General features: G+C 33.1%; 1 protein-coding gene across 2 annotated transcripts; it reads right to left on the bottom strand.

Annotated features, from left to right (window-relative positions):
* Window positions 1-3,187: 3,187 nt before the first annotated feature.
* On the bottom strand, window positions 3,188-27,176 carry LOC134720608 (uncharacterized). 2 transcript variants are annotated; one of them, XM_063582961.1, is made up of 11 exons: window positions 27,099-27,176; window positions 26,883-26,976; window positions 25,478-25,786; window positions 23,931-24,064; window positions 22,663-22,888; window positions 11,477-11,617; window positions 10,000-10,125; window positions 8,380-8,490; window positions 6,812-6,833; window positions 6,406-6,474; window positions 3,189-5,942 (listed from the first exon to the last, which is right to left on the bottom strand). In XM_063582961.1, the coding sequence occupies exons 2-11, from the start codon at window positions 26,959-26,961 to the stop codon at window positions 4,997-4,999; spliced, it is 2,163 nt and encodes a 720-aa protein (XP_063439031.1). In that variant the 5' UTR covers window positions 26,962-26,976; window positions 27,099-27,176; the 3' UTR covers window positions 3,189-4,996. The 2 variants fall into 2 exon arrangements, with proteins under 2 accessions (XP_063439032.1, XP_063439031.1); XM_063582962.1 differs by lacking the exon at window positions 6,406-6,474 and having other exon boundaries at window positions 3,188-5,942.
* Between the last annotated feature and the right edge of the window lie 43 nt (window positions 27,177-27,219).

Genomic DNA, 27,219 nt, shown 5'->3' with positions numbered 1-27,219 from the left:
TTTTGCGCAATAGCAAGAAATATTCAATTGCACAGTATTGTGCAAATGAAGATACTCTGTATAAATTGCTTATTTCTTGACCAATTTCAATGGTGTTTTATTCTTGAATTCTTATGGTTCTTAAATATGCTGAATCTAACCGTGTATTAAGTTTTTGGTTTTTGGATTTTGGGCCCTGTTTTTAAATTGGTCCACATTGAGGTCCAAAGGGTCAAAAATTAAACTTTGTTTGATTTCATCAAAAATTGAATTATTGGGGTTTTTGATATGCTGAATCTTACTGTGTATTTAGATTCTTAATTTTTTTTATATCAGGCTTGAATGTTGTGTCCATACTTGCCCAAACTGTTCAGAGTTCGACCTCTGCGGTCGTAACAAGCTGCGCCCTGCCGAGTATTTTATTTACGATAATGAAACGGCTATTTTTGTGAGTTGTCAATAAAATATAGCTCTGGTAAGAAACTGACCGTAAATTTCTCTTATTTTTTTTTTCAAAGTTGAATTTTACTCTGAATGTTTCTTATAAACTTTACACTCAAATTATTGGATTAAATGTTGCTTTATTGTCGAGCCTACATTCCGTCGTCGTCGGTGTCGTCGGCGGCGGCGTTCACAAATATTCACTCTGTTGTTAAAGGTTTTGAAATTTTAATAACTTTCTTGAACTATCCTGGATTTCTACCAAACTTGGACAGAAGCTTGTTTATGTTCATTTGATAGTAACCAGAAGTAAATTTTGAAGAAAAAATATTCCATTTTTCCCGTATTTTACTTATAAATGGACTTTTCTTCTAGTTAACATTACATACAGTCTGCAGTTAAAGTTTTTAAAACATTTTTAAGATTCTTAAACTATCCTGGGTTTTAACCAAACTTGGACAGAAGCTTCTGACAATCAAATGATAGTATCGAGAGGAATATTGTTATTGTTTTTCTTCATCATTTTTGTTGAGTATGTGATAAACAGCAAAAGTAGGCGAAACACTGGGTTCGGTTGAAACCTTACAAACTTTTTTTCTTGGTCTTTTGTTTAATAACGATCGTATTTGATTTCAATGTCCGAGTAAAGTAGTTTATACACACCAAAAATCCCTATTCGTCATCATACACAACATGAAGATTATTAGAGAAACTGAACAAAAATAATCAGCCAAATAAGATTTACATGTAATACAGATGAATAAAATCACTAGTTGACTCCACTAGTATAAGATTTATTATAAAAAAGAAGATGTGTTAGGATTGCCATTGAGACAACTCTCCACAAGAGACAAGAATGACACATAACTTAACAACTATAGGTCACCGTAAGGCCTTCAACAATGAGCAAAGACCATACGCATAGTTAGCTATAAAAGGCCCCGAAAGGACAATGTTAAACAATTCAAACGAGAAAACTAACGGCCTTATATATGTACAAAAAAAAAGAACGAAAAAGAAAAAGTTAACAAATAAACAAACGACAACCACTGAATTACAGGCTCCTGACTTGGGACAGGCACCCACATATTGCCCATTGGTGATTTTTTTTCTTCTTGTTAGTTATTGTCCGGAAACTGTAGAATACATTTTAACTGATAGCTGTTACAGATTCGTTCCTTTATTTTTGTAATTTGTTCTTACATACTTTTGATTTTTTAACTCTGTATGCTTACATTGCCTATATAAATTTTTAAACTGTTTATATGCACATTGAACGACAAATTTATTTGACGTATACAAATTTTATGACGTCAGACACTCAAGTCAATCCATGTGTTCGTAGATAAATGTTTTTGTGTTCTGTTAAATTGTCCCTTTTAAAATTGTTATGCGATGATGACTGATGTACCCATATTTTGACTATTTTATTAATTGTGACTGTTTATTTAACGCATCATGTTAATATAACGGAATTTGATGAGACTGTTATTAAAGAGAGAGGGTTAGCGCTATAGAACCAGGTTAAATCCACCATTTTCTACATTTGAAAATGCCTGCACCAAGTCAGGAATATGACAGTTCTTGTCTATTCGTTTTTGATGCGTTTTGTTATTTGATTTTGCCATGTCATTATGGACTTTCCGTATTGGTTTTCCTCTGAGTTCAGTGTTTTTGTGATTTTACTTTTTGATATAGTTGAGTGTTTGATTTAACAAGTTAAATGGACCTCCACCTTTTTGCGTTACCTTGGAGTTCGTTATTTATGTTCATACGTTTGTTTTTATCTTATTTGGAATATGATGCATTATAAATGAAGAGTGCCACGCTTCCTTCACGTTAAAAAAATACTTTTAACGGTCCGTGAGTTGCCTGTCATTAGATAAAAGTTTCAGTCTTATACAAAATACTACAAAAAAAATACTGCTAGGGAACTATGATCTAAACGTTTGTCAAATCCAGCCATGCTCATAGTTTTGTTTGACAGGGCCCGTGTTGATTTGCTTAGATTTCAGTGTTTTGTCTTTTCAAAGGAGATACTAGAAATACCAGAGGGACAGTCAAACTCATAGATTGAAAATAAACTGACAACACCCTGGCTAAAAATAAACAGACACATACTAGTACAGAAGACAAAACATAGAAAACTAAAGACTAAGCAACACGAAATCTGACCAAAACTAGAGGCAATCTCAGGGTAAGCAAATCCTACTCCACAAGTGGCATCTGTCGTGGGGCTTATGTTATTACTAATCCGGTAAAAAGTCTTATTCGATTTAACCTGTGTTCAATTGTCTGGGTTGTCTCTTTCAGGAACAGTTTTGTTTATTCTTGTCCTGATAACCTTTGCTTTTATTTTAACATTGTAAACATATTCGGATAAGATAAGGGAAAGAGATAATATTCGAGTCATAGTTAATGAACTTTATGATGTCTCGTGTTGATAACTAAATTTGAACGTTTGAACAGCGGTTTACTACTGTTGCCTTTATTTTCAAATTATATAGGAATTTGAAATTTTACTTAAAAGTAATAATAACAAAATACCGATATCCAAGGGAAATTTAAACCGGAAATTTAGAATAAAATGTCAAAATAAAACGCATCCTACTTCATATTATTGTCTTGATACAGGCATTTTCTAGAAATGTTTAGTTTTATAGAAGCTAAACATCTCACTGGTATGACAGTAAAAAAATTCCCTATATAAAAAATAATGTGCGAAAAAAACAAAAAGACATATTTGGTTTTCCTGTTTGAATTGTTTTACACTAGTCATTTTTGAGGCCCTTTATAGCTTGCTGTTCTGTGTAAGCCAAGGCTTCGTGTTGAAGGCTGGACTTTGATCTAAAATTGTGAATTTTAACTTATTGTGACTAGGATGGTGATTTTTCTCATTGTTTCTCCTATCACATCTTCTTAGATCTAAATAATAGGTACAAATGTCAAAAATAAGAGTACAACAGTCAATTTTGTGTTATAATCTTAATTACCATAAAACAAACATACATTTCAACAATGAAAAATAAAATGGCATATATATGTTCCGGACCATATGAGTATTTGGACCATACGCGTATGGTCATGACCATATGGGTATATACTCATATGGTCCGACCATACGCGTATGGTCGGGGTAATTAACAGTCTGTTTCAGGCTACTTTGAATACTTCTAAACTCTTCATATGGTATGAACGTTCCTTAAAAATACGCTATGATATAGGTAATTTTATTATCATATCATAATAAAGAGATTAACTGAATAAAAAAAGTTTCACATAGTTAATTTTACTACCAGGCTAGTCAAAACTATAATAATAACATTTTATACCGATATCCATTACCGATTTGTTATTACGAGTGAATAGCAATATGTCGACTTGAAAAGACAACTTCCAAAAATTGCTCATTAAACTGTTACACAAGAAGTCACTTCCAAATAACATATTTTATTTAAGTTGTTTTGTGAATATGGTGTACTGCAGTCATATTACGATATTTGAAATCTAGAGCTTCATAAACACCGTAGACACATCGGAATAACCCAAAACCTCGAAAAAAAGTTATGTTACCGCACGTGTGGAAGTAAATGTCACAATAAGCCTACATGCAAGAATGTAATAAGCGATGAAAATTATCTTTGGAATCAATATTTAATTTTAACGTAGCCTTTGAATTAATACATTGTCATGTTACCATCACTCTTTTTTAGATAAAGTTTGTTGTATTATTGAAACGGTGTAATGCATATTTGAAAAAAATACCTATATGGTCAAAATACTCATATGGTCCGGGCCGTTAATAACCATACGAGTATATACTCATATGGTCCGACCATACGCGTACGGTCATATGTTCTAACCTTTCACACAAACCATCTTTGCTCTTCAATACCAACCTTTAACAATTCTTAGATTTTGGGCCAAGAGTATTATTTAGGAAACATCTATTATAGAGCTACAGCTTGGTAAAAGCACAAATATTCATTAGGTGAAATAGTTACCATGGTTTTTTGTAAAATTGAAATATAATCAAAACTTTCAAAAGAAAATTTATTTCGTGTTTTTTTACTATAGGTGATATTGCTTTTATTTTAAATGTATTTAAACTTAATGAATTAAATATTTGAACCTGAATATTGAGCAATAAAAATATATCATGTTTATCGTATCGTATTTAATAACCGTATTGATTTAGTATATTATACATCAAAATGAATATTAATACCATGTCTATATTCAGTGAATGTTATATGATTTTTAAGAGAGATTAAAAAAAATCATTGAAAGTTTCCTTTTTGTAAGAGCAAATTAAAGATAGGAGATACGACAGGTACATATATAGGGAAACAGCTGAGAAAATATTACAAATCGTGAATAAAAATCTCTCAGATTTTCGTAAACTTTCATATGAGTATTTTATTATAAATTATAAATTATAAAAAAAAAAAAAAAACTTTGTTTGCCTCAATAAATCTTTAAAGACCAATCATAATCATAATATTTACTGTATAGGATCTGATATTGAGTATACATTTCCCACTTTAACCAGTTAATTAAATCCATCTCTCTTTTTTCATATAATTATTTTAGCTTTTTTCTTTTTAATTGCCTTTTTCTTTTTAGGCACTTTTATTTTATCAGTATTATCAATTTGTTCCGGAGAAACAAATGGTTGTTTCTTTTTCCTCCATTTCTTTTTCTTTGATCGTTTCATCGTTGTCTTTTTGCCTTTCGACTTTTCTCCATCTTTTAGCACGACTTCATTATCTTCACTGGACGATTCGGAACTCCCCTCTCCTGTAGGTACGGATATGATGCACGACGAATGTTCATCCGGAATTACCATGACTTTTGACTGTTCGCTACTTTGGTAATTTGTCACATGTCCAGGAGTAGCGGGCGTTGAGGTATTTCGCATCACTTCGGATCTTGACCCGCTTCGTGTATGATCTGTTCTGTATATGTCCGGGCTTAATCCACCATCTTTGATTGATTCGTCACTCGAGCTGGAACCGCTGTTACTGTAATCTTCTTGTTTATCCGTCAGCTGGTTTGTAGGTGCTATTATGTTACTTTGGCCACTTAATAAAACAGCATCTTTGTTTTCAACACTTGAGATGCTGCCAGGGTTCTTCGAATTATACCCGCTATCACCTTGTTTTCTGTTCAAACCAGTTTCTTTTAAAGGCGTACTTGTTAAAGGTTCTAGCTTCCGATTTTCATCTTTTTGTAACTTACTGACAGAAGATCTGTCAGATTTGAGATCAATACTGACTTCAGACTCACTGTTATCTTTGACCTTGTGTGTTGACCTTGGTAGCTCTGTATTCGTTCTTGATGTCTTGTTAACGAATCCTCGGTCGGAATGCAGATTCAAACTGTCTTCAGATTTTTCACGTAATGTTCTTCCGACATTCTGTCGAGATGTTTCAAAAGTACGCGTTTTGCTATCGTTAGAGCTGACAAAGTTCTCACTCTGTTTGTAAACCTGATTGCTATAGTAATGTCCAACAGTATCACTGCAAATATATAAAAATCAAATTAGACAAAATCAAAATAGCTACCTATCGAAGATCACAGAAAAAACAAACATTTTTCTTTACTTTATCAAATTTGATGAATCTTCTTTTTTTTTATAGAACCAACTACTGTTATAGCCCAGCCTCAATTACAAATTAACACCCCTGATTTACCCTCAAAGTCATTTTATCACGTGAAAGACTTATAATCATATGTTTCTATCCAAAAAACATATCTACATGTCTCATGTGCAAGTATTTTGCTGTTTCTTCATGTGTAAGAATTTTGCTGTTTCTTCATGTGTAATTATTTTGCTGTTTTTTAGACGTGTGCACCCAACATTAACACCCCTTATTTAACCTCAAAGTCATTATATCACGTGACATGCTTTTCTGTTCATATCAACTAACCTGGATTGTTAGATGTAAAACTAAGTTCAGAATAAGACTAAAAAGTGCTTACACATCAATAGCTGACGGTGTTATTGTTACCGATCTTCTACCATAGTGAGAAATATTGCCCACGTGATCTCTGTAAATACATTGCTACATAAATGTATGTACAAATAAAACATCGTCATTCAAATAAAGAAAAGTTTATTTAGAAAATTATCAATGCATTTATAACAATAACAAGCATTGACCTCGCATATTTACAGCTGATATTTCTTTATCTGCCCAAAAAGGCATGTTTAACAAAAATGGATCCTTTCGTTCTATATGTTGTCATTCTGTTGTGAAAATGAGTCGTAATCACTAATTTGGACAGAATCGGAATACCAATTATGAGCACTTGAGTAGTTAAATTTCATGATCTAGAATATTTGATGTAATGTTTGAAAGGAAATTTTATCTTAAGTCATACTTACTCCTCCATTCGTTTTACTCCACCTGAAATAAACAAAATATTAACATCCTCAGTAGTGCTGTTTGGAATACCTCATAAATTTGTACTGTATTTAATTAGTTATCAAATGTACTAGGATTATAATTTACTACGCTGGACGCGCGTTTCGTCTACGTAAGCCTCATCAGTGACGCACAGATCAAAATGGTTAAATAGCCAAACAAGTACAAAGTGGAAGAGCATTGAGGACCCGAAATTTTAAAAAAATGTGCCAAGAGTATTCATATTAGAAAGCAATGAGAACGCAGAACTGAAAGTTAACTATTTCACTTTCCTTTCTGTCATGATAACTATGTTTGTTTGCCGAAGACAATGCACGATTAAAATGTATATCATTTCTTTATAATAACATAACCATTTCTACAACAGCTGAAATTTACATGATATGTACTCCTCTCTAATAACAACAACACGTCCTTTACAAGATCTATCGTCTTCTTAAATTAAAACAACTAATCCTGATACTCTCAAATTCAATAAAACACCTTCATTTTAACATGATGTCAAAGGGAATTGATGGAATAAAGGCAACAGTAGTATGGAAGTCCTTTCGTTGTATTCTTTATTAATGATATTATTTAAAGAACTCAGCTGCCTCAGTGGTAGCATGTTCGCCTCGAGTGCGGGAGGTTGTAAGTTCGAACCCCTGCCGAGTCGATTAAAAATCTTTAAAATTGGTATTTGTCATAATCATTTTTTTCACTGCTATTGTCCATCTTTAAATTGTTTGCATACTTTTCTCTATTCCTCAAATCCTCCTCCTCATCCTTATATTCTGTATTTTTTTTAAAACCTCGCACAAATCCTCATTATGAAACAGTCTTTGAGAAACTTATCATCAGGTCATTCAAAAAATGATATCTTAATCTACAAGAGATTTACCGTTTCTTTTTTAACAAGATGTCTTAGTTTACGCGGACGGTATTATCCTTTTTTTTATTTGAAATATGCTATAGGTACCCTCCCCTTTATTTCAAAAGAGGAATAAAAGATTCCAACGGGACATTCAAATTATTAAGAAAATACACAGGCAACGCAATGATTAGAAAAGAAAAAAAGATCAAAAGACAAACAAAATTACACAAAACACATAACATGGAGAACTAAAAAACGAAATCTAAGCAACACGATCTCAACCAAACACTTGGGATGATCTCATGTGCTCCAGAAGGGTGAGAAGATCCTGCTCCACATGTTGCACCCGTCGTGGTGCTCATATCATTACAAACCAGGTAACAATTTTCGGTAGGTCGGGAAAGTGTATAAAATGTAATCACGACACTATGAACATCTCTGTTATCATCTGTGAAACAGATATTTAATTACGGTCAACCTGATCAATTTTTGGAACTCTTTGTTTAATAGCTTCAAGAATATCATGACATGAAATACAAACCTTGGAATGTTGGGAAAATAACAACTTATTTTTAAACTTCACCATTTCATCAGAATAATCAAAAGGAGAATTTGTACAGTTGTTAACTTGATCTCACACAATACCTCTATACAATCAATAACTAGATTACTTACTTTTATCTCTACTGCAACATCTTACAAACAAATAAACTACCATACACACAGTCAGCAACTGTAACAAGGTTCCAGGTACTACAAATGCTGCAGATCTTCCAACAGTTACATCTGAAATGACACAAGTTCATCTTTCAAGTAAGACGATATTGCGAAGACCTTCGAAAGTCTTCGGAAGTCATCTCATAATTAGATGGCGTCAAGTATAGAATACAACATTGTATGATAACATTGCCTATATTTAGTTTTAAAATTGTTTGTATATTCACTGAACGACAAAAATATGTGTCGTTTTAACATTTTCTGACGTTAGACACGCGAGGTAATGAATGTGTATGTAGATATATGTTTTTGTATTCTGTTAAATTGTTCCTTCTAAAATTGTTTCACGATGATGACTGCTGTACCCATATTTTGACCATTTTATTCATTATGTTTGATTAGTTCACGCATCATTGTAAATATAACAGAATTTGATGAGACCGTCATCAAAGTGAGAGGGTGCGCGCTATAAAGCCAGGTTAAATCCACAATTTTCTACATTTGAAAATGCCTGTACCAAGTCAGGAATAGGACAGTTCTTGTCCATTCGTTTTTTGATGTGTTTTGTTATTTGATTTTGCCATGTGATTATGGACTTCTTCTAAGTGCAGTTTTTTTGTGATTTTACTTTTTGATAATTGTTACTATGTGACTTTTCAGTAAAATCAGAGATGAGAATTAGGGGTACATCATTGCACATTAAATCCACAGATAATGCATCTTTCAGAGACATTTTGAAACTGTCAAAATCATGATCACTGATTTTTGACTTTAATTCGCATATTAAAATTAAAATATTCCTAGTAACTCCTGGTTTCTTTTTCAGTCAATGTAAGCATGTTTTATTATAAAATTACTGATCACGAAAAACTAAGAATTTTCTGATCCCTTATATAATAATCCTGGTAACTTTGATAACTGTTATCTCCAGCTAAGTTCAAATTGAAAGTCGCATGAATACAGATTCAAATGAGGTTGAATTATTGAAAGCCAATAATACAAAAATAAAAGGCAACAGTAGTATACTAATGTTCAAAAGTATGAAATTGATCGAGAAAAAAAAATCCGGGTTACACACCAAAAAAGAAGAAAACAATAAAAATAAGCATTCAATTTGGATTAAAAAAAAAACCAATTTTGACAAAATGGAAATAAAAATTCTGCTAATATGGAAATACAATTTGACAAGTTTCACATTTATAAATGCTTAGGACAAAACTTTTTTTTTGTCTGATCCTAGCTTAATGATCTACACGAAACGTGCGTATTTTAACTCATTTGCAAAGTGAAATATTTGATGGAAACTTTTCTTATACTGTTGAAAATTGTATATAACCTATAGATGAAAATTAAACTATAGTTTAGTTGCTTGTCAAAGGCTATTCTTGGCATATCTACATTTGAACAGCCTAAAAACTTAACATTGAAAACTATAAACCAATATACAACCTAAAACGTGAAAAAAAGGTTAGCCTAAAAAAGGCAAAAAAAAGAATAGGTAATCCATCTAAGGCCAACTTAGCCTTTGACCAGTCTTGATTTATGCTACCGTGTATATTATATCTATGTTGTCGTTACCTGAACATTCCGTATTTCCACATTCTACTGCTACCACAATGCCAGCGATAACAAAACAGAGGAGGATTGTTATAAGGGCAGACGTCATGTACAGCTTTACTTTTGTACTGGATTCGTGCGTAGACTCTGTAAACATGACCATATAAACATGTTTATCATATATTTAGTACAAAATACAGCTAGTTTGTATATCTAATAAAGGTTCTTTTTTCCAGTCTGTATCACCTACCCTGTATCGCATACCCCGTATCGCATGGCTAAACCCGTATCGCATGTACCCCGTATCGCATGGTAAAACCCGTATCGCATACCTTTTTTTTTTCTTTTTTTTTTTTAAGCTTAAGTCAGTTTTTTGGGGTTTTTTTTGCTTAAGATTTTTTTTCTATTAAAAAAAAAAAAAAAAATCAAATATTAAAAAAAAAAATAAAAAAAAAATAGGTCAATTTTTTAATGACGTCATTGTTTGGTATGTAACGTCACGAACATCAAGTTTTTACAACAATTTTTTTGGCACACTAAATGCAACTATAAAAAATACAAAACACTCAATAATACAATAATAAACAAAATATTTTCAAAACAACAGATTGTAAGGTAACCTAGGTGCTTCGTATAAATAATTGAGCAGTTATTTTAAAGCTTTGAAACAAGACAAAAGCAGAACTGAAGGTAACCCAGTGCTATGGATCAGAAAACAGTTCAATATAATATAAAACTCTTCTGTTGAAATATATGATAAAGCGTATAATACATGGCAAAATCCGTATCACATGCCGTATCACCCTCGACCAATATCATCCCTCGGGCCTAAGGGCCCTCGGGCTGATATTGATGTCTCGGGATGATACGACATATGATACGGATTTTGCCATGTATTATTCTCTATTTAAACACATGTTAAAAAGGTGCAAAAGTATATCAGTTATACAGATTATAGTTTGAATGATCAATGCTCTTCAATTATGTACTTGTTTGGCTTTCTAACTATTTTGATATGAGCGTCACTAAGGTGTAGACGAAACGCGCGTATGGCGTATTAAATTATAAGCTTGGTACCCTTGAGAACTGTTAAGGCAAATAATGTTAAAAAAACGGGTGATGACTATCATTAGTGTTAAACAAACGCTTAAAAGCAACAATTCAGTATTAGTTCTGTTTTCATTCTTTTTAACTTTGTTTCTATTTGTCCTTCTAGCTGGTTCAACTCGATCACCACTCGAGAATTATGTAGACGAAACGCACGTCTGTCGTAACGAAGTGTCTGATATCTTTACTGAGGGTGTCTATTTTTAGTTATAATTGTTAAAATTGTTTGGCACTTGTCTTTTTGTTGTTGTTATTTGTGCCCTACGAAGGGAGAAATTTCACACAAATTAAGAATCGATGATCAATCATGTGAATCTCATGAAAATGACTCGAATGATGTATGAAACGGGAATATACATGAAACCTACATAAACCACATGTTCATACTCACCTAGTACAAACAAGGATAGTTTCCCGGAATTCAATAGTATCTTGTACAAAACAAGTATTAAAATGCCTCCAATAACCATGCCCACCAAGGAAAACAAAACAGCGTATCCAAAGGCTTCCTCTGTTGTCAATCTTCCCAAAGCTATAAACAACAAGTGTAGGAATTCTATACTTCACGAATCGTTGTCAATATTATGGAATTTGATGCGAATATCATACAAGTGAGATGTTTAACTAGCTATTAAACTAGGTTCAATCCATCATTTTCTACATAAGAAAATGCTTGTACCAAGACAAGAATTTTGTAGTTGTTATCCATTCGTTTGATGTGCTTGAGCTTTTGATTTTGATATTTGATTAGAACTTTCCGTTTTTAATTTTCCTCGGAGTTCAGTATGTTTGTGATTTTCTTCATAATAATTACTCCAATACTTTCTGCAAAATTAACAACACTGAGGTGCAGAGATTATCCCAGTCGTTGCGTCTATGATCTAAGTGAAAAAATGATTGCTTTCCTGTGTATAAATAGGTATAACAAAATTACCGAACTCCGAGGAACATTCAAAATGGAAAGTCCGTCATCATATGGCAAAATCAAAAGCTCAAACACATCAAAGGAATTGTCTTTGGTTAACTCTAGATACGCCGACTCTTTCCTTCTTATATCAACCGACCAACAAAGAGAACGCAATGGCTTTAATAATAATCCAACCGACCACCATGATGTAACAAAGAGAACGTAATGGCTTTAATAATAATCCAACCGACCAACATGATGTAACAAAGAGAACGTAATGGCTTTAATAATAATCCAACCAACCACCATGATGTAACAAAGAGAACGTAATGGCTTTAATAATAATCCAACCGACCAACATAATGTAACAAAGAGAACGTAATGGCTTTAATCATAATCCAACCGACCAACAAAACAATTAAAACACCCACCTGCTGTTTTTCCACAAAGCCGAATTGGTCCTTTATTGAGAGTGTTGTTCCTTTATTGAGAGTGTACCATAATCATCGTAGACCAGGTTTGTGTACGTAAATAAAATCTAAATCCATGTCAAATAAACATTATCGCGGTATATGAAAAAGAAGACTGGTATCACTTATTCTGTATTATGTCTCCAGTAGAAAAAATATATGTTCCCATCAATCAGTTTGTAGAAATGGTTTTTATCCCCCCGCCCCCTCACAACTATGATAATTTTGTTTGAAATAGGACTGCACTTCTTTTTCCAAGTTTATATGAATTTAAATGGATCAGACACAATCATCCTATTCATATATATATGTGAGATTTAGTTAAGGATGAATTTGGAGGTAGAAATAACAGACTGATCTTGTCATAAGTTATGATGGATTGCAAATCTGTTAGCAACGAAACATGTGTATTGAAAAACAAAATCGTATGTTTAGAACATTCAGTAGCAAACATAAAGTACTGCGTAATACAATATACTATCAAAATCTTCCGAGAAAAAATTAAAACTTAACATTCCAAATCATATGACAAAATCAAAACCTCTAACACATTAAACGAATGGATAACAACTGTCATATTCCTTACTTGGGACAGGCATTTTCTTATGTATACAATGGGAGTTTAAACCTTGTTTTATAGCTAGCTAAATCTCTCACTTGTATGATAGTTTCATCAAATTTCATTACATTGACGACAATGTGTGAACAAAAAAAACAGACAGGTATCAGCATTGTGTTTTAATCTTAATTACTGTAAATGCAAACAAATATGTAAAAAAGAAGCACACAAAGGCATATAGATAAAGCACATTTATAGTAAAAATTAAAGACAAGAATACAAAAACTATCATAGAACATTCAACAATAACACAATGAGAATTGTGTTCAAGAGCGTAAAGCACTAAGATGAATGTTTTGATTTTATAAATTTTGCCCTCGAGCATCACTGAAGTATCAATTGATGTCGAAATGCACTTTTGGTGCAGAAAAATATAAACTTAAATGTTATGCATATATCTTCGAAAGAGTGAAAATTAACTCATTATTGATACCAGAATTGAAATTTTATATTTACGCCAGACACACGCTTCGTCTTCAAAAGACTCATCAGTGATACTCGAATGAGAAAATGTTGAAAAGGCCAAATAAAGCACGAAGTTGGGCCGAAATTTCCTAAAAGTTTTGCAAAATACAGCTAAGGTAATCAATTCCTTGGATAGAAATACCTTAATATTTCAAAAATTTAAAGTTTAGTTTACAGAGTTTTCAAATTTCAAATTTTCAAATTTTCACTTGAGATCACAACATTTACAGTAATGAAATGTAGACATAATGATAACTGTTAACGGTAACATAACCATTGACAAAGTTTGTATACTGGACATAAGTCAGTGTTCAGATTGACCAGCTGTAATGTGTATACGCAAAAGGAGATGAAGTTACAAATGTATAACAACATTAACGATACCAATTTTCTGTGCCAAATGAGAATTTCAAAAATACGTGTCTGCAGTGATGCTAAAGGCTTAAATATTCAAAACTTATAAACTAAAAATTAACAAAAAGTGTAGCCACTTTTGCAGAAAGGAAAAACTCGCTTAAAAAGCAGATTTCTGCACAATTGTTATACATATAAACGTTTCTGGATTAAATTGAGAAGGATAATGGGGAATGTGTTAAAGAGACATCAACCCGACCATAGAATTGCAGACAACAGCAGAAGGTACCAATAGGTCATCAATGCAGCGAGAAACTACCGCTCCCCGAGGCGTTCTTCAGCTGGCCCTAAACAAATTTCTATACCAGTTCAGTGATTATGGACGTCATACTTAACTCCAAATTATACACAAGAAACTAAAATAAAAAGAGCATACAAGACTAAAAAAGGCCAGAGCCTCCTGACTTAGGTCAGGCGCAAAAATGAAATCTCAACCCTCTCCTATACTTCTAGTCAACGTAGAAGAATATATATTTATAATGTGAAAGTCTTTTATCAGGAACCTTACCTATGATTTGTCTGATTTTTGTATATATATTGTTTTCTGTGTTTTAACGAGTTTGGTGTTAAGGTCAAGTGTTTTCCTCGCACATTTAAAGACTCGATGTTCATTTGATTTATGTTCTTTGTCTGATATGAGCATCACTGATGAGTATTATATAGACGAAACGCGCGTCGGGCGTACTAAATTATAGTCCTGGTACCTTTGATAACTATCTACACCACTGGGTCGATACCACTGCTGATGGACGTTTTCGTACCAGCCTAGTGGTCATTACTTAGGTCTTTTTTATTATATAAAGTTCCTGTTTACAAAACTTTGAATTTGGCGAAAAACTATGGATTTTCTTATCCATAGCATAAGATTACCTTAGCCGTATTTGGCACAATGTTGGATCCTCAATGCTCTTCAACTTTGTATTTGTTTACCTATATAAATATTTTTCACTGATAAGTCTTATGTAGAAGAAACGCGCGTCTGGCGTTCTAATCATAATCCTGGTATCATTGATAGCTATTTGAACCCAGCATTTCTTTTTCATAAGTTAAGTTATAAACAGTTGAGGAAATCACGCACACTATCCAAGATTAATATCATTTCAATGACAAATACCATAGGAACAATTTTAGTCCTGCTTTAAAATATAACTTATAACAAATTGTGGTTTGTTTTCATCTTAATAATACCAAATAAAATTGAGAATGGAAATGGGGAATGTGTCAAAGAGACAACAACCCGACCAAAATAAAAAAAACACAACAGCAGAAGGTCACCAACAGGTCTTCAATGTAGCGAGAAATTACCGCACCCGGAGTCGTCCTTCAGCTGGCCCCTAAACAAATATATACTGGTTCAGTGAAAATGAACGCCATAACGCTATAACTGAACACCTTTACCGGTATAATCATAACAGTGTGGACTTTTTTCTACGTTTCTTTTTCTTTTTATAAATGTAAAATACAAATGCTTTGAAACCCGGATGGGATATCAACTAAATGACAACAAGATACAACCTGACAATATTGAAGAGACACTGGCAAGTTATCATTACATATCAATTGGCATTTCCGAATGGCGTCACATTGGATATTAGCCAGAAGTATTAGTCTTTGATAATTATCATCTAAAATTAGTATATTGAAAACTCCTACGGTAAAATAGCAAAGAGATACCATTGGTGTTCAAAAAGTCGAAGAAATACAATATCATAACCGAAAAACTTAAAAGATATCATAAGTCCATAACACTACGAAGAAAAAAGTAAAAACACAAAAATACTGAAAATCTAATCGGAAAGTCTATAATCACATGGCAAAATCAAATACAAAACACATACCAAACGAATGGAAAGAACTGTCATATTCCTGATTTGGCACAGGCACCCTAGAAAATTATAGATAAGGCAATCCGGAATTAAATTCCGGAAAGTTAGAAACTCTAAGTTCTGTACAAAGTAATCCTTCATTTTTCTCTTGCACATATTGTGTGATAATTAGTATATTATTTTTATGTATATGCCAGGACCTTGTATAGTATTGTACAACAATGCAATTGGATCCTCGGAGAACAAGACAAACACCAAAGCGTTCATTTAGAAAATATATGGTAATTTTTGTCACCGCAATTCCCACTGCTACATGTACAATTTTGGATTCATGAATATCGGCTTGGGTACATTAAAAACTTTACTTAATATATTTAATGCATTTTATTTGTAAAAATTCTCGTTTTTCAAATACAACAACAATCTGCACCAAAAATCCTTTTTTTTCTATAGCATTTACATTTTGAGTACAAATGTTATTACGTCTCCCGAATTGGAACTACCACCAGGATCGGACTGGCGAACACTTGTATCTGCTTCGTTAGAATAAGTGGATATTTCATCTGCAGACTTACACAGAGATTCCGGCGAGAGAACTAATTCAGAACTGACCATTTGTTCAGGTGCAGGAGAGGTTCTCATTTCATTTTCACAAACTTCCACCTGATAGGTAGGATTAGAACTCTCCAACATTCCAGAGAACAGTTTAGAATTAAAATTAACATCATAATCATTTCCGAACTGATCTATAGATATAATAGATGGCACCAAAGATTGGGTATGCGATTCAGGTTGTGAAAGATGATCAAAAAGATTTTGGTCATGACTTTTCTTTCGTTTGAACACCAAAATAACAATGTACAGGACAATTATCAGAAAGACAACACAGCCAATGGATATTCCAACAGCCATTTCGACTTTCTCGTTAGACGATGACAGTTCCTGGTAGGTAGCTTGGTCGTCACCAGACTGAGTAGTCGAGTCGATCACAGACAGAGTCGTGACACAATTAATAGTTGTTGTGACGTAATCAGACTGAGTGGAATGCGTCAATCCAGGACTGGTTTGTTCATCTGTTAAAAGTTGAACATATGATTAAGAATAACGTTTGGACAAACATTATACTTACAACAAAGTTAATCATATTGTTTATGTGTCTTTATGTGGATTGCATTGACAGTGACATCACATGAATAAACAGGATTGTTTAGTTTATTCTATAGTTTGTATTTTATTCATATAAATTGAATTGGATTGGGCAACAGGCAACCCTATGTAAGCCCTCTTCACAAACAGGATCGTGTTGTCTAAATGATTGGTTTAGGTTTGAACACCTATATTATAACTATTTGAATGTCAGCTGTACGTCGAGTCATGGATTTATGACAGAAACAGTTGGAAGTTTATAAATAACGACAACAGTGGTGTACCGGTGTAAAAAAGGGTACGATTGCCATATACCTTGACGACAAAAAAGAAATAGGAAACGAATCAACTCCAAACGAATACAGATCAGATGGGTTGGAAAGGGAAGAGTCGCATGTACTCACACATCTTAAATTTTAAGTGAGCAGCTCTACGTAATAGGCTTAATTGTAATTCCTATAAGAATAAGATGCGGTCTGATTACCAACGAGACCACTCTCCATCCAAACTCACAGAGTATGAAATGATTTGAAATACTTTACATTGGTTCGAATTGCCGTAAAATTAGTAACATGTCTTTGTACCCCGCCGTGGCTGATATGCTAACAATCTTTTCTTTCGTCTGTTCGTCTGAAACAACAATTCTACAATTGTAATCCTTTCTACACGCACACACTTGTATTCCTCCTTTACAAATCGCTGCGCACATTGGCGCAACAATCTAGTATTATGTATTCTATAATATGTTGATACGCGAGGTATTCTATGATAAAATTCGCATACGACCAAAGCAAGTTAATATCATTGTGTCATTGTCTACTATTTCCGGTTCTTAAAAGTTTTGTTTTAAAATCTCATTTATTCACATTGATTCAGTTATAAAAAATTGCGACCTTTATAATTAAACTGGATACTTTGGATATCGGCTATACAACAATGCAGTTTACACAGATAAGTAGTCCCAGAGACTCACAACAGTTTAACAAGCTGGTAAAATGTCTGAACAAGTAGATACGAAGTACATACATACACCAACGTGCTGGTCATTTCTAGTCTACTTCATAAAACAGTAAGTTTTAAAAAGAAAAAGAAAACAATGTATTGATAAGTTTGAAACAAGGCTGCTTAACTCAAATAAAAAGATGCATACCTACACAGCCACGTAACATTGTAATCGAGTTAAGTTAAGACTTGAGACTCTTAGTCTAGTCCATGCATTGCTTTTTGTTTTGCTAATTTCTGCCGTCATTCCTATGTCAGCGACTTCAGTAAATGGAAGACTTATATATATATATATATATATATACGTTTCCTCGTGTCGGATGATTGTTACATGAACTCGAGTATGTGTTTCCTTGCTTTTAAAATTAAGGGTTTTTGCGTTTCTGGAGATAAATTAAGAAAAGCTATTTGGACGCTCCAAATTAATAAAGGCTAATTTTCATTTACCAAAAATAAATATGTCGCATCGTATAATTTGTCTATTGCAAAGTAAAATTTCCTCTTTTTTCATTATTCAATCTTTTTCAATCCTATTTCAAATTTCTCATTGACGTACTAATAATGAACTTCATTATGAACGTTGAAACCTAAGAATTTTAAATCCAGTGATGAACGTAAAAAGCTATTAATATATGACAAAAACAGATGTGAACTAGAGGCTCTCAAGAGCCTGTATCGCTCGCCTGATTCTATTTGGGTTTTTGAAATCATATAAAAAGATAAAATGTGGCTTCAAGGTAACAACACTTCTCCAGCACCTCATTAAGAAAGGAACAAGTATGCTATGTTTGCTTTCATTCAATTCAGTGGTTCTCTAAAAGAAGTCATTTGTATGTATTTCCCATAGTTTCCTATGTTAAACTAAGTCCCGCGCTGGTGGCCATCTTGGATGATTGATCCGCTACAAAGTACCAACACTTGGTCAGCACATTATGAGGAACATTCATACTGTGTTTTGTTTCATTCCATTCATTGATTCTCTAAAAGAAGTCATTTGTATGTATTTCCCATTGGGTCCTATGTTAAACTAAGTCCCCGGCTGTCAGCCATCTTGAATGATGGATCAGCTACAAAGTACCAACACTTGGTCAACAACTCATAAGGATCATTCATGCCATATTTGGTTTCATTCTATTCAGTGGTTCTCAAAACGAAGTCATTTGTATGCATTTCCCATAGGGTCCTATGTTCAACTAAGTTCCCCGCTGGCTGCCATCTTGGATGATGGATCGGCTACAAAGTTACAACACTTGGTCAGCACCTTATAAGGAACATTCATGCCATGTTTGGTTTCATTCCATTCAGTGGTTCTCTAGAAGGAGTTCAAAATGTAAAATGTTGACGACGACGACAGACGACGACGGATGACGCCGGACGACGGATGACGGACGCCAAGTGATGAGAAAAGCTCACATGGCCCTTTGAGCCAGGTGAGCTAAAAGAGTAACTAAATTTGTCTAAGGTAAATTTTGACAGAGGCAATTGGAAGCTTAGATGGTCGTTTAGCTTCTATCAACTTGGTATTTGATAATTGTTTGTTTTAAATCACGTATTAATGACCGAATCTCTGACTATTGGGCAGATGATACCATCGGGGGCTTATTATCAGCAGTGGTATATATCTAGTGGGAATAAAAAATGAAAGCCAAAATTGTATCAGGTCAACTCACCCGAAGGAAACAGAACCATAGTTTCTTAGTAATCTGATGATTTATCAATATTTGATGTTAAAACAGTTCTCAAATCTATGGGTTTTTTTTTACTGACCAAATAATATTCGGTTTTTGTCGATAAATAAATTCTATTTCTCCTTTTAATTCCTAGACTAACCCTGCATGTTCTGTCATTATGATGGCGTCCCCCGACTCACACATTATTATACATGTTATATTTGATATTATGTTTTGAAATAAACTTCAACAGAAGCATTATTTGGCCATTAGAAACACGCAATTATGTAAATTATCGTCTCTAGATTTAAACGGTCAATTATAGTGCATGTATGTTAAATATGTATCATATGCTTTTTTATGACAATTTTCAGCATACAAATCTGAAGTCGAAGTTACGGAAAGTAAGTACAAAATCAAAATCTAATAGATATAAAGATAAAGTTTTATTGAATAAAATATCAATAAATACACACTCAAATAAATTTAGTTTAAGAATCATAAACGACAAAGCAATTTAAGAAGTCAATTACATCTATCCATTTCGAGTAGTTGTAAATAATTTGCCCCAATCAATAATTTATTATGAAGATTACTTGGAAGCTGATATCTTGTTACAACATGTGCGTTTAAAAACTTTTCAAAAACTTTCGTTAAAACCATATACAATAATACGCAGTTTCAGTATTTTTGTGAATTTGCTTTTTACGGTTAATGATAGTTGTATTTCGATTTTTGTTGTTTTTGTTATTGTTGTGATATGTTGTACTATTCAATAGTGTGGCTAATTTCTGTTATCCTTATATTAGTATCATATCTAAGGCATTTGTTCGTGTAAATCTTTTTTAATCCACATTTTATTGAAATGTTTACTGTGTTGTTGTTGTGTTATTTCCCTTTTAGAAAGCACCAAACACAATACAAATGATAAGACAAAACCTTGTGACATTAATATATAGTGTACTATCCTACATTTCTCTTTGAATGAACGAGAAATAAAAATCGTACGAACATTAACATACATATAAATAAAATCAGTTAGTATAGTCAAGCGGGCATTAAGATATAATTTTGTTGCTATGTAGATACAATCTAGCTTGCACTAGTTTTAACACTGGTACAGCCTATTGCCTACACATCATGTTATTGTCAGTAAACCTACCCTAATCAGGAATGGGGAATTAATTTAATATCAATTCACGCACACTTTTGACGGAGATTGCACCTTTAGGAAATCATTTATGTCTTCCTAAATTCTGTAAGACACAGCAAACTGTACACACAAGAGGCAAAATACTTCATATTCAATTGGGGTAAAATAAACTAGATAAATAAATTCCACCGTAATAATACATGCTTTCAAACATGAAAATCAAAATTTAGGATTAGATATATATTTACTTTAACGTAATAAATTCCTTTCAATTTCAAGCTTTACATTTAAACATAAAATGTAAATGACAAATAACAGTATAGATTTAAGCAAAGTATGTGTATTGACAAATGTTTATGGTCCAATATACCAAACCGAATAAATTTCCCCCTACTTAACAAACCCTCGACCCCTGGACGAAGTCAAGTACTAGGCTGTAAACTAACAAGATACGAAACAACTCATCACACAACCACAAGTAACAGTGTCGCCTTTAAATTTTACAACTCCGAGGGTAAATAAATATTGGGTCATTATAAAATCTGTGAGAAGTCTTTGATATTTATTGTTTACCTAAGGGAGAATATTATTCTATTTATTTTTCTTACTTCTTGTTAATCTTGTCAGATATAATAAATCTACTTAAAAATTCCTTAGTAACAACTTTTGAATGCATAGTATTTCTTATAACTAAATTATGTTAAGTTCATTCAATCTATAATCATTTTTATAAATGACATGCCTCAATTGAATTTTCAACAAGACTGTCTTTATCGTCCAGGGAACAATATAAATGATGATCGACAGGAGTTATGGAGGGGGGGCATGTTATGCCGCATTAATTTCTTTTGGGAGCTTTTGCATAAGTTGGAACCGGTACCCCATAATATATAAAACGGCTTTGAAATAGATCGAATACTAGTTTAAAAGTTTCCACCCTAAACACTATTAATCTTAGATTTGAGAAATATTTGTTTGTCTTTATATAGTTCGCAGGGGAACCATCCAATTTTACAATATTACAAAGAACTGAAAAAAGTTAAAACAACAACGTACCGCTAGAAATACAATATTATATAAAATGAAATAAAATAAAGCCCCAAATCAGTATATGCAATACAAATCAAAGCATTATGCAAAAATCTCTTTTCAAAGTTGTTAATTTCGTTTTCTGTAGAATTTTTTTTTTATATATATTTCATAAATCTCTGTCCCATTACATTGTAGACTTATAAACAATTCATAACATCGGAGATCTAATGTTATGCACTGGATATGTAGAATTACACAAAAAAGCATCTGAGCGTCGATTGCAATAAATTATTTATCTACATGTATCTATCCATAAGGTGGCCTAAAAGGTGAGTTAGGTAAATTCCTTTCTCCTCTCGGAACAATTTTAGAAATTGACACCATGAGTTAAATATATCTTTAATAAACCTGTACAAAATTTCTCAATTTCTTGATGATCAGTTCAGAATCAAGACTGATATATTGCATTAACTTTCTCTCGTGTTGCAAACGGGATAGGGATATCTTATTGTTTCGTAGATTTAATCAAGTGAATTCTAGCAAACGTACAAATGAAGTGTATGATGTGCCTGTCTGAACAATATCCTATATTGGTGGCGAATATGCGGACAATCGGCTATAGTACAAGGGAAAGCAAAACGAAACTGAGCAGTTTCTTGAAAAGCTATGGTGCAATATACACGATATATGTTGAATTTGGCGCATTATCTTTATTTCAAAATCAATCACAGCCACCAAATCCACGGAACCTGAATATAGACTTTAAAAAGATGAAGAATGTAGGTCATTTTCATTGAACATTTGTGGTTTAGTAAAATCTGCTCTAAAATATACATTACAGTACAGCGACTAAGAGGTTTAAACAACAATTACCTTTACAAGTAGGAAACTTTATGAAATGACTGGAAATCCATTCAGTTGTAGTATACTCCAATGGTAAACCTGTCGGCGTAATCAGCAACCTTGGGAAGAGTGTAGTATTACAAGTGGAATCTGAATAAATAGTTATCGCCCCTGTATACCCAGCTTCCGGTGCCGTACACGTTGTACTTGTAACATTAACATAGTCTATTTCTGAAGTAATTGATGCATTGGTGTTCTGTTGAAAAAGAAATCATTTTTATTAACTATAACATACCCACTTGTGAATCATGAAAAGTATGATTTCACGTGTCGAAATAATAAAAAAAGAAGATGTGGTATGATTGCCAATGAGGCAACTGTCCACAAGCGACCAAAATGACGCAGACATTAACAACTATAGGTCACCGTACGGCCTTCAACAATGAGCAAAGCCCATACCGCATAGTCAGCTATAAGCCTACAAACGAAACCCTTATATTAATGACTATATAGCATAACCTTTCAGGCTTTCGGACCCACAGTGTTTTTAAACTGCATACACTATTTGGCCTTTTAACTTTTTTGAATTTAGCATCACTGATAAGTCTTTTGTAGATGCAATCTGCTTGTGGAAAACGAAGCCTATAATTGGGGATTTTTGTTTGGGATCTAAAGATGTATATAACTTATGTAGTTTTGCCAGTTTATATAAAATTCTGTAGATATGGATTTTAATTTGGAATAGTTTTACTTTAGACTATTAAAAAACTTGGGCTAAAAGTCTTTAAATGAAATCTAAAATCAATTACGTTCAAAGTGTTCATTCATAAAAATGACTTTGAAGAATATTTCAGTGCGTTTTAGGTTCACAGATAGACACTTTTACACCGTTATAGTGTTGTGTTCAAATAACTAAAGTTGTGACCTATCTCAGATCTGCTGTGTCAACGGCAAAAGTTCCAATCAAAATATTTTACAAAATACCTAGCTTCAAGCATGTAAATAAAATTGAGAATGGAAATGGGGAATGTGTAAAAGAGACAACAACCCGACCAAATAAAAAAACAACAGCAGAAGGTCACCAACAGGTCCTCAATGTAGCGAGAAATTCCCGCACCCGGAGGCGTCCTTCAGCTGGCCCCTAAACAAATATATACTAGTTCAGTGATAAACTTAAATGTGACATGTTTTTTTTCTGTCTCATTAACGCTTACCCTTACATGTTATTCATTCCTAACATGTTCTACGGCACCAAACCTCTATCATGTGTTTAGTTATTACAGTCATGGGATACTTACTTGTTTGGAGTAAACAGCCACTGTAGGAATTGGATGCATACATCCCGTAGTAAAGGTCAAGGTAACAGTGGGTATATCATCTCCCAGTGTTACATTCCTGTCCAATCCATCTACTACAACACTATCGGATATAACTGGAAATTTAAATAAAACACAATGATAATTTTTTAATTACATGTGGGAATGTTCTAGGGAAAATGAATGACAAAAGTTATCGAAAAGTTCTCTAAAAAATAATGAAACATTTACCTCAAAAAGTCAATTATATTAACGAAATCGGGTAAGTCCCAGGCTCAATTGAAATATATCACTTATACTCGAGAATGGTTTCAGACGTGGTTTTTATACATTATGGAGTGACGATGTCCAACATCAACAAATCCTCTAATCTCCCTTATTTTCAGATATTACAGTCGTGAAGCATACTAGCATTTAACTCTTATTACCTCGAAAGTTCGGAAGACACAATTCATACCTTTAACAGTATGTTCTGAATTAGTATATCAAAGCTGTGACATATATCCGACACATTGAATCAGTTTAAAATATGCTGACCAAATGAAAGGTAAGGAGGATATACATATTTCTGCTAATAGTATTAGAAATATCATTACCACTATACGTCTCTAGTCTTGCAAGGAAACTATTGTAAAAGTGGGATGTACAAGTACATGGCCACGACATGTTGTCCAAGAATGAGGTGTGTTAAATCTTATTTCTCTCGGAGGGATAGTAAAGACACGGCATGCCCCTAAAAGAACTAATATCTATTGTAAGGTAAAACGTACTTTGCAGAACCTGCTCAAGATTGCTAAAAAATGTAAATTAAAAATAATTGTTCATTCTGAATGTGCATGACAAATTTTCCACCGGATGTAGAGCAAGCAATAATCATTTAAACATCATAAAATACTCTTTTCACTTGTCATCATTTCTAGTCTGAAGGGTTCAACTCACATCTTGATATAAGACGGGTAACTTTTTTGTATAAAAAAAGATAACGGGTCTACGACAGCAACGCACACGTTCTATTGAAGAATTGAGAATGGAAATGAGAATGTGTCAAGGTGACAACCCGACCAAAGAAAGAGTGCATCTTTTTCACAAATAGCTTTGAGTTTTCATGTATTACAAGATTTCATTTCGTTTGTGTCGCTACGATGGTACAATATTACAGTTTAAGAGTACACCTGCTTTTTCAACGTATATAAAAATCGGTTCAGTGTAAATGTTATGATCATATCAAATTATAGTATCGCCAACAACAAAAAGGACCTTTTCCGAAAGCGTTTCGTCAACATGCAGGCCATTAATGTATATTTATCACATGATTCATTGCGAAGAAAAGAATGTTTTTTTTTAAAACTTATACAAACTGTCTTTGTTTTTGACACATTTACTTACATTTTGTTTTCATAGCAACTACAGTACAGCAATAGTTTCTAGTATATTATCGAGTGTTCGACTTATACAACTTGTATCCCGAATCACAGGAATAGTGCTATTATCAGGAAAAATATCAGAGTAATGATTTTGATTATACTTACCGAAAACATTCTCATTATAACGTATTCTGTAGACTGTTGAATCATATCCAGGATGGCCACATTTCCAATCTCTCTCTTCATTTCTGGCTATATTACTAATGGTCACAGATATACCAGACACATTACTGGCATACCTGTATCTCGTGCCTTCATTTTCGACCTTACAGAAGCCAGAATTACTACAAGTTGTTGCTGTGAACTGTTCGTCATCTTTTATCCAGTGAGCTATGCGATCAAAATTAGGTATTCTACAGAAAATTGTTATTGGCTGTCCCTCAATGATATAACCCGTAGAAAAAGTCAGCTGTCCTGAAAAAAAAAAAAAAAAAGCTATCTGTAATGACCAGGTCGTCGGTAAATCTTTGTTTTTTTTCTATAAATGTTAGGATAGATAAAAATTACCATAATAATATGCGGCTTAGTTTTTTCTTTGTGCAAAGAACAGGTTGTTCAGTGGTCTTAAGTTTTGAAGGAAATGATTCATTCATTCATGGATATTCGTTTTAGATCTAGCCGTCAATAAGTGCGAGTATTCTAAGATCGGTGCTTTGTGTCTTTTGATATAATATGTTTTTGATGGTATATCCGATCCGAAGATAACAAAAGATTCATTTAGTTTGTGTAAAAGATTGTAACTAATTTTGTCATTAAAAACGCTCCGATTCAAGCTTAAATGTGAAAAATCTGTCAAATATGCTAAAAAAAAAACCGTCACTTTTCAGATGGTTTTTGTCACAAATGAAAGTGGCCGCATCCGTGTTCATCCTCGACCTTTATATATGTTATGCATCAAAATACCATCAAATACAACTGACATTTCAATATTTTGAATAAACACGAATGCGGCCACTTTCATTTTAGACGGAAACCGTCTAAAATTTAACTAAAATGCTCAAATTATGAAGATAGCATGACTTAATGATGCTAGTACTCGATATATGTGCATTTTATTGTCAAAAACATACTATACTTATGTAACAGAAGCATTCGACTGTCAAGTAAATAGCTAAAAGATTACATTTTCATGCTTTTGTGAAACTGCTATATTTTGGGGCCAAAAAGGGGTCTTACTGAACCTTCTCCTTTAAGTTTGTTTTATATTTTCTGCTACTTGTTAGGGCAAGTGTTGAGTAAAACACATTGTTATCCCCGCCGTTTTCCTGATAAGTATACCCCAAATCTGGTAGTTGTAGCAACGTAATGTCTGTCATAATAGTTGTAGTTGTTTTTGGCTCTAAATTGATTTATATTTTGTCATGTGGAGGCCTTTTATAGCTAAATATACAGTAGGGGTTTTGCTCATTGTTGAAAACTGTCATGTGACTTGTAACCGTCCCATCTTCATCCTTTTATACCAGACTGTGGTCATCATACCGCATCTCTATTTTTTTTTATCTTAGCTTACCTTCACAAACTGTTAATTGCAAAATCACCAGTAAAGCGAACAGCCGTGATGACCTTGAAGGAATGCATGTACCAGCCATCGCAGTTCTATCTACCTGAATTAACATTAAAAAAAAACATGCTGTATGCCAGAAATTTACAAATTTGATGTTTGAGATTAAAATTTAAAAAAAAACATGATCAAGTACGTTAACTTAAGTTTTGTTGAGTAACATACCTGGGTGCTATTCGTGTTACATTTCCATCATACTGCCAAAGGTATTGTCTTAACGACAACATACGGACTAACACTTGATTATAACCGTTGTAAAACCCACCCTACATATGTAAATATTCTA

Source organism: Mytilus trossulus, chromosome 6, assembly GCF_036588685.1.
Source record: "Mytilus trossulus isolate FHL-02 chromosome 6, PNRI_Mtr1.1.1.hap1, whole genome shotgun sequence".
NCBI lineage: Eukaryota > Metazoa > Mollusca > Bivalvia > Mytilida > Mytilidae > Mytilus > Mytilus trossulus.
This window is presented reverse-complemented; position numbering and strand designations above follow the sequence as displayed.

Coding starts and splice junctions, on each gene's coding strand:
- LOC134720608 (XM_063582961.1), bottom strand. CDS start 26,961: ATGGCTGGTACATGCATTCCTTCAAGGTCATCACGGCTGTTCGCTTTA. Junction 22,889..23,930: donor TGGCTGTTTACTCCAAACAA/GTAAGTATCCCA, acceptor CTTTTTCAACAG/AACACCAATGCATCAATTAC. Junction 6,475..6,811: donor GGAGTAAAACGAATGGAGGA/GTAAGTATGACT, acceptor ATGTATTTACAG/AGATCACGTGGGCAATATTT.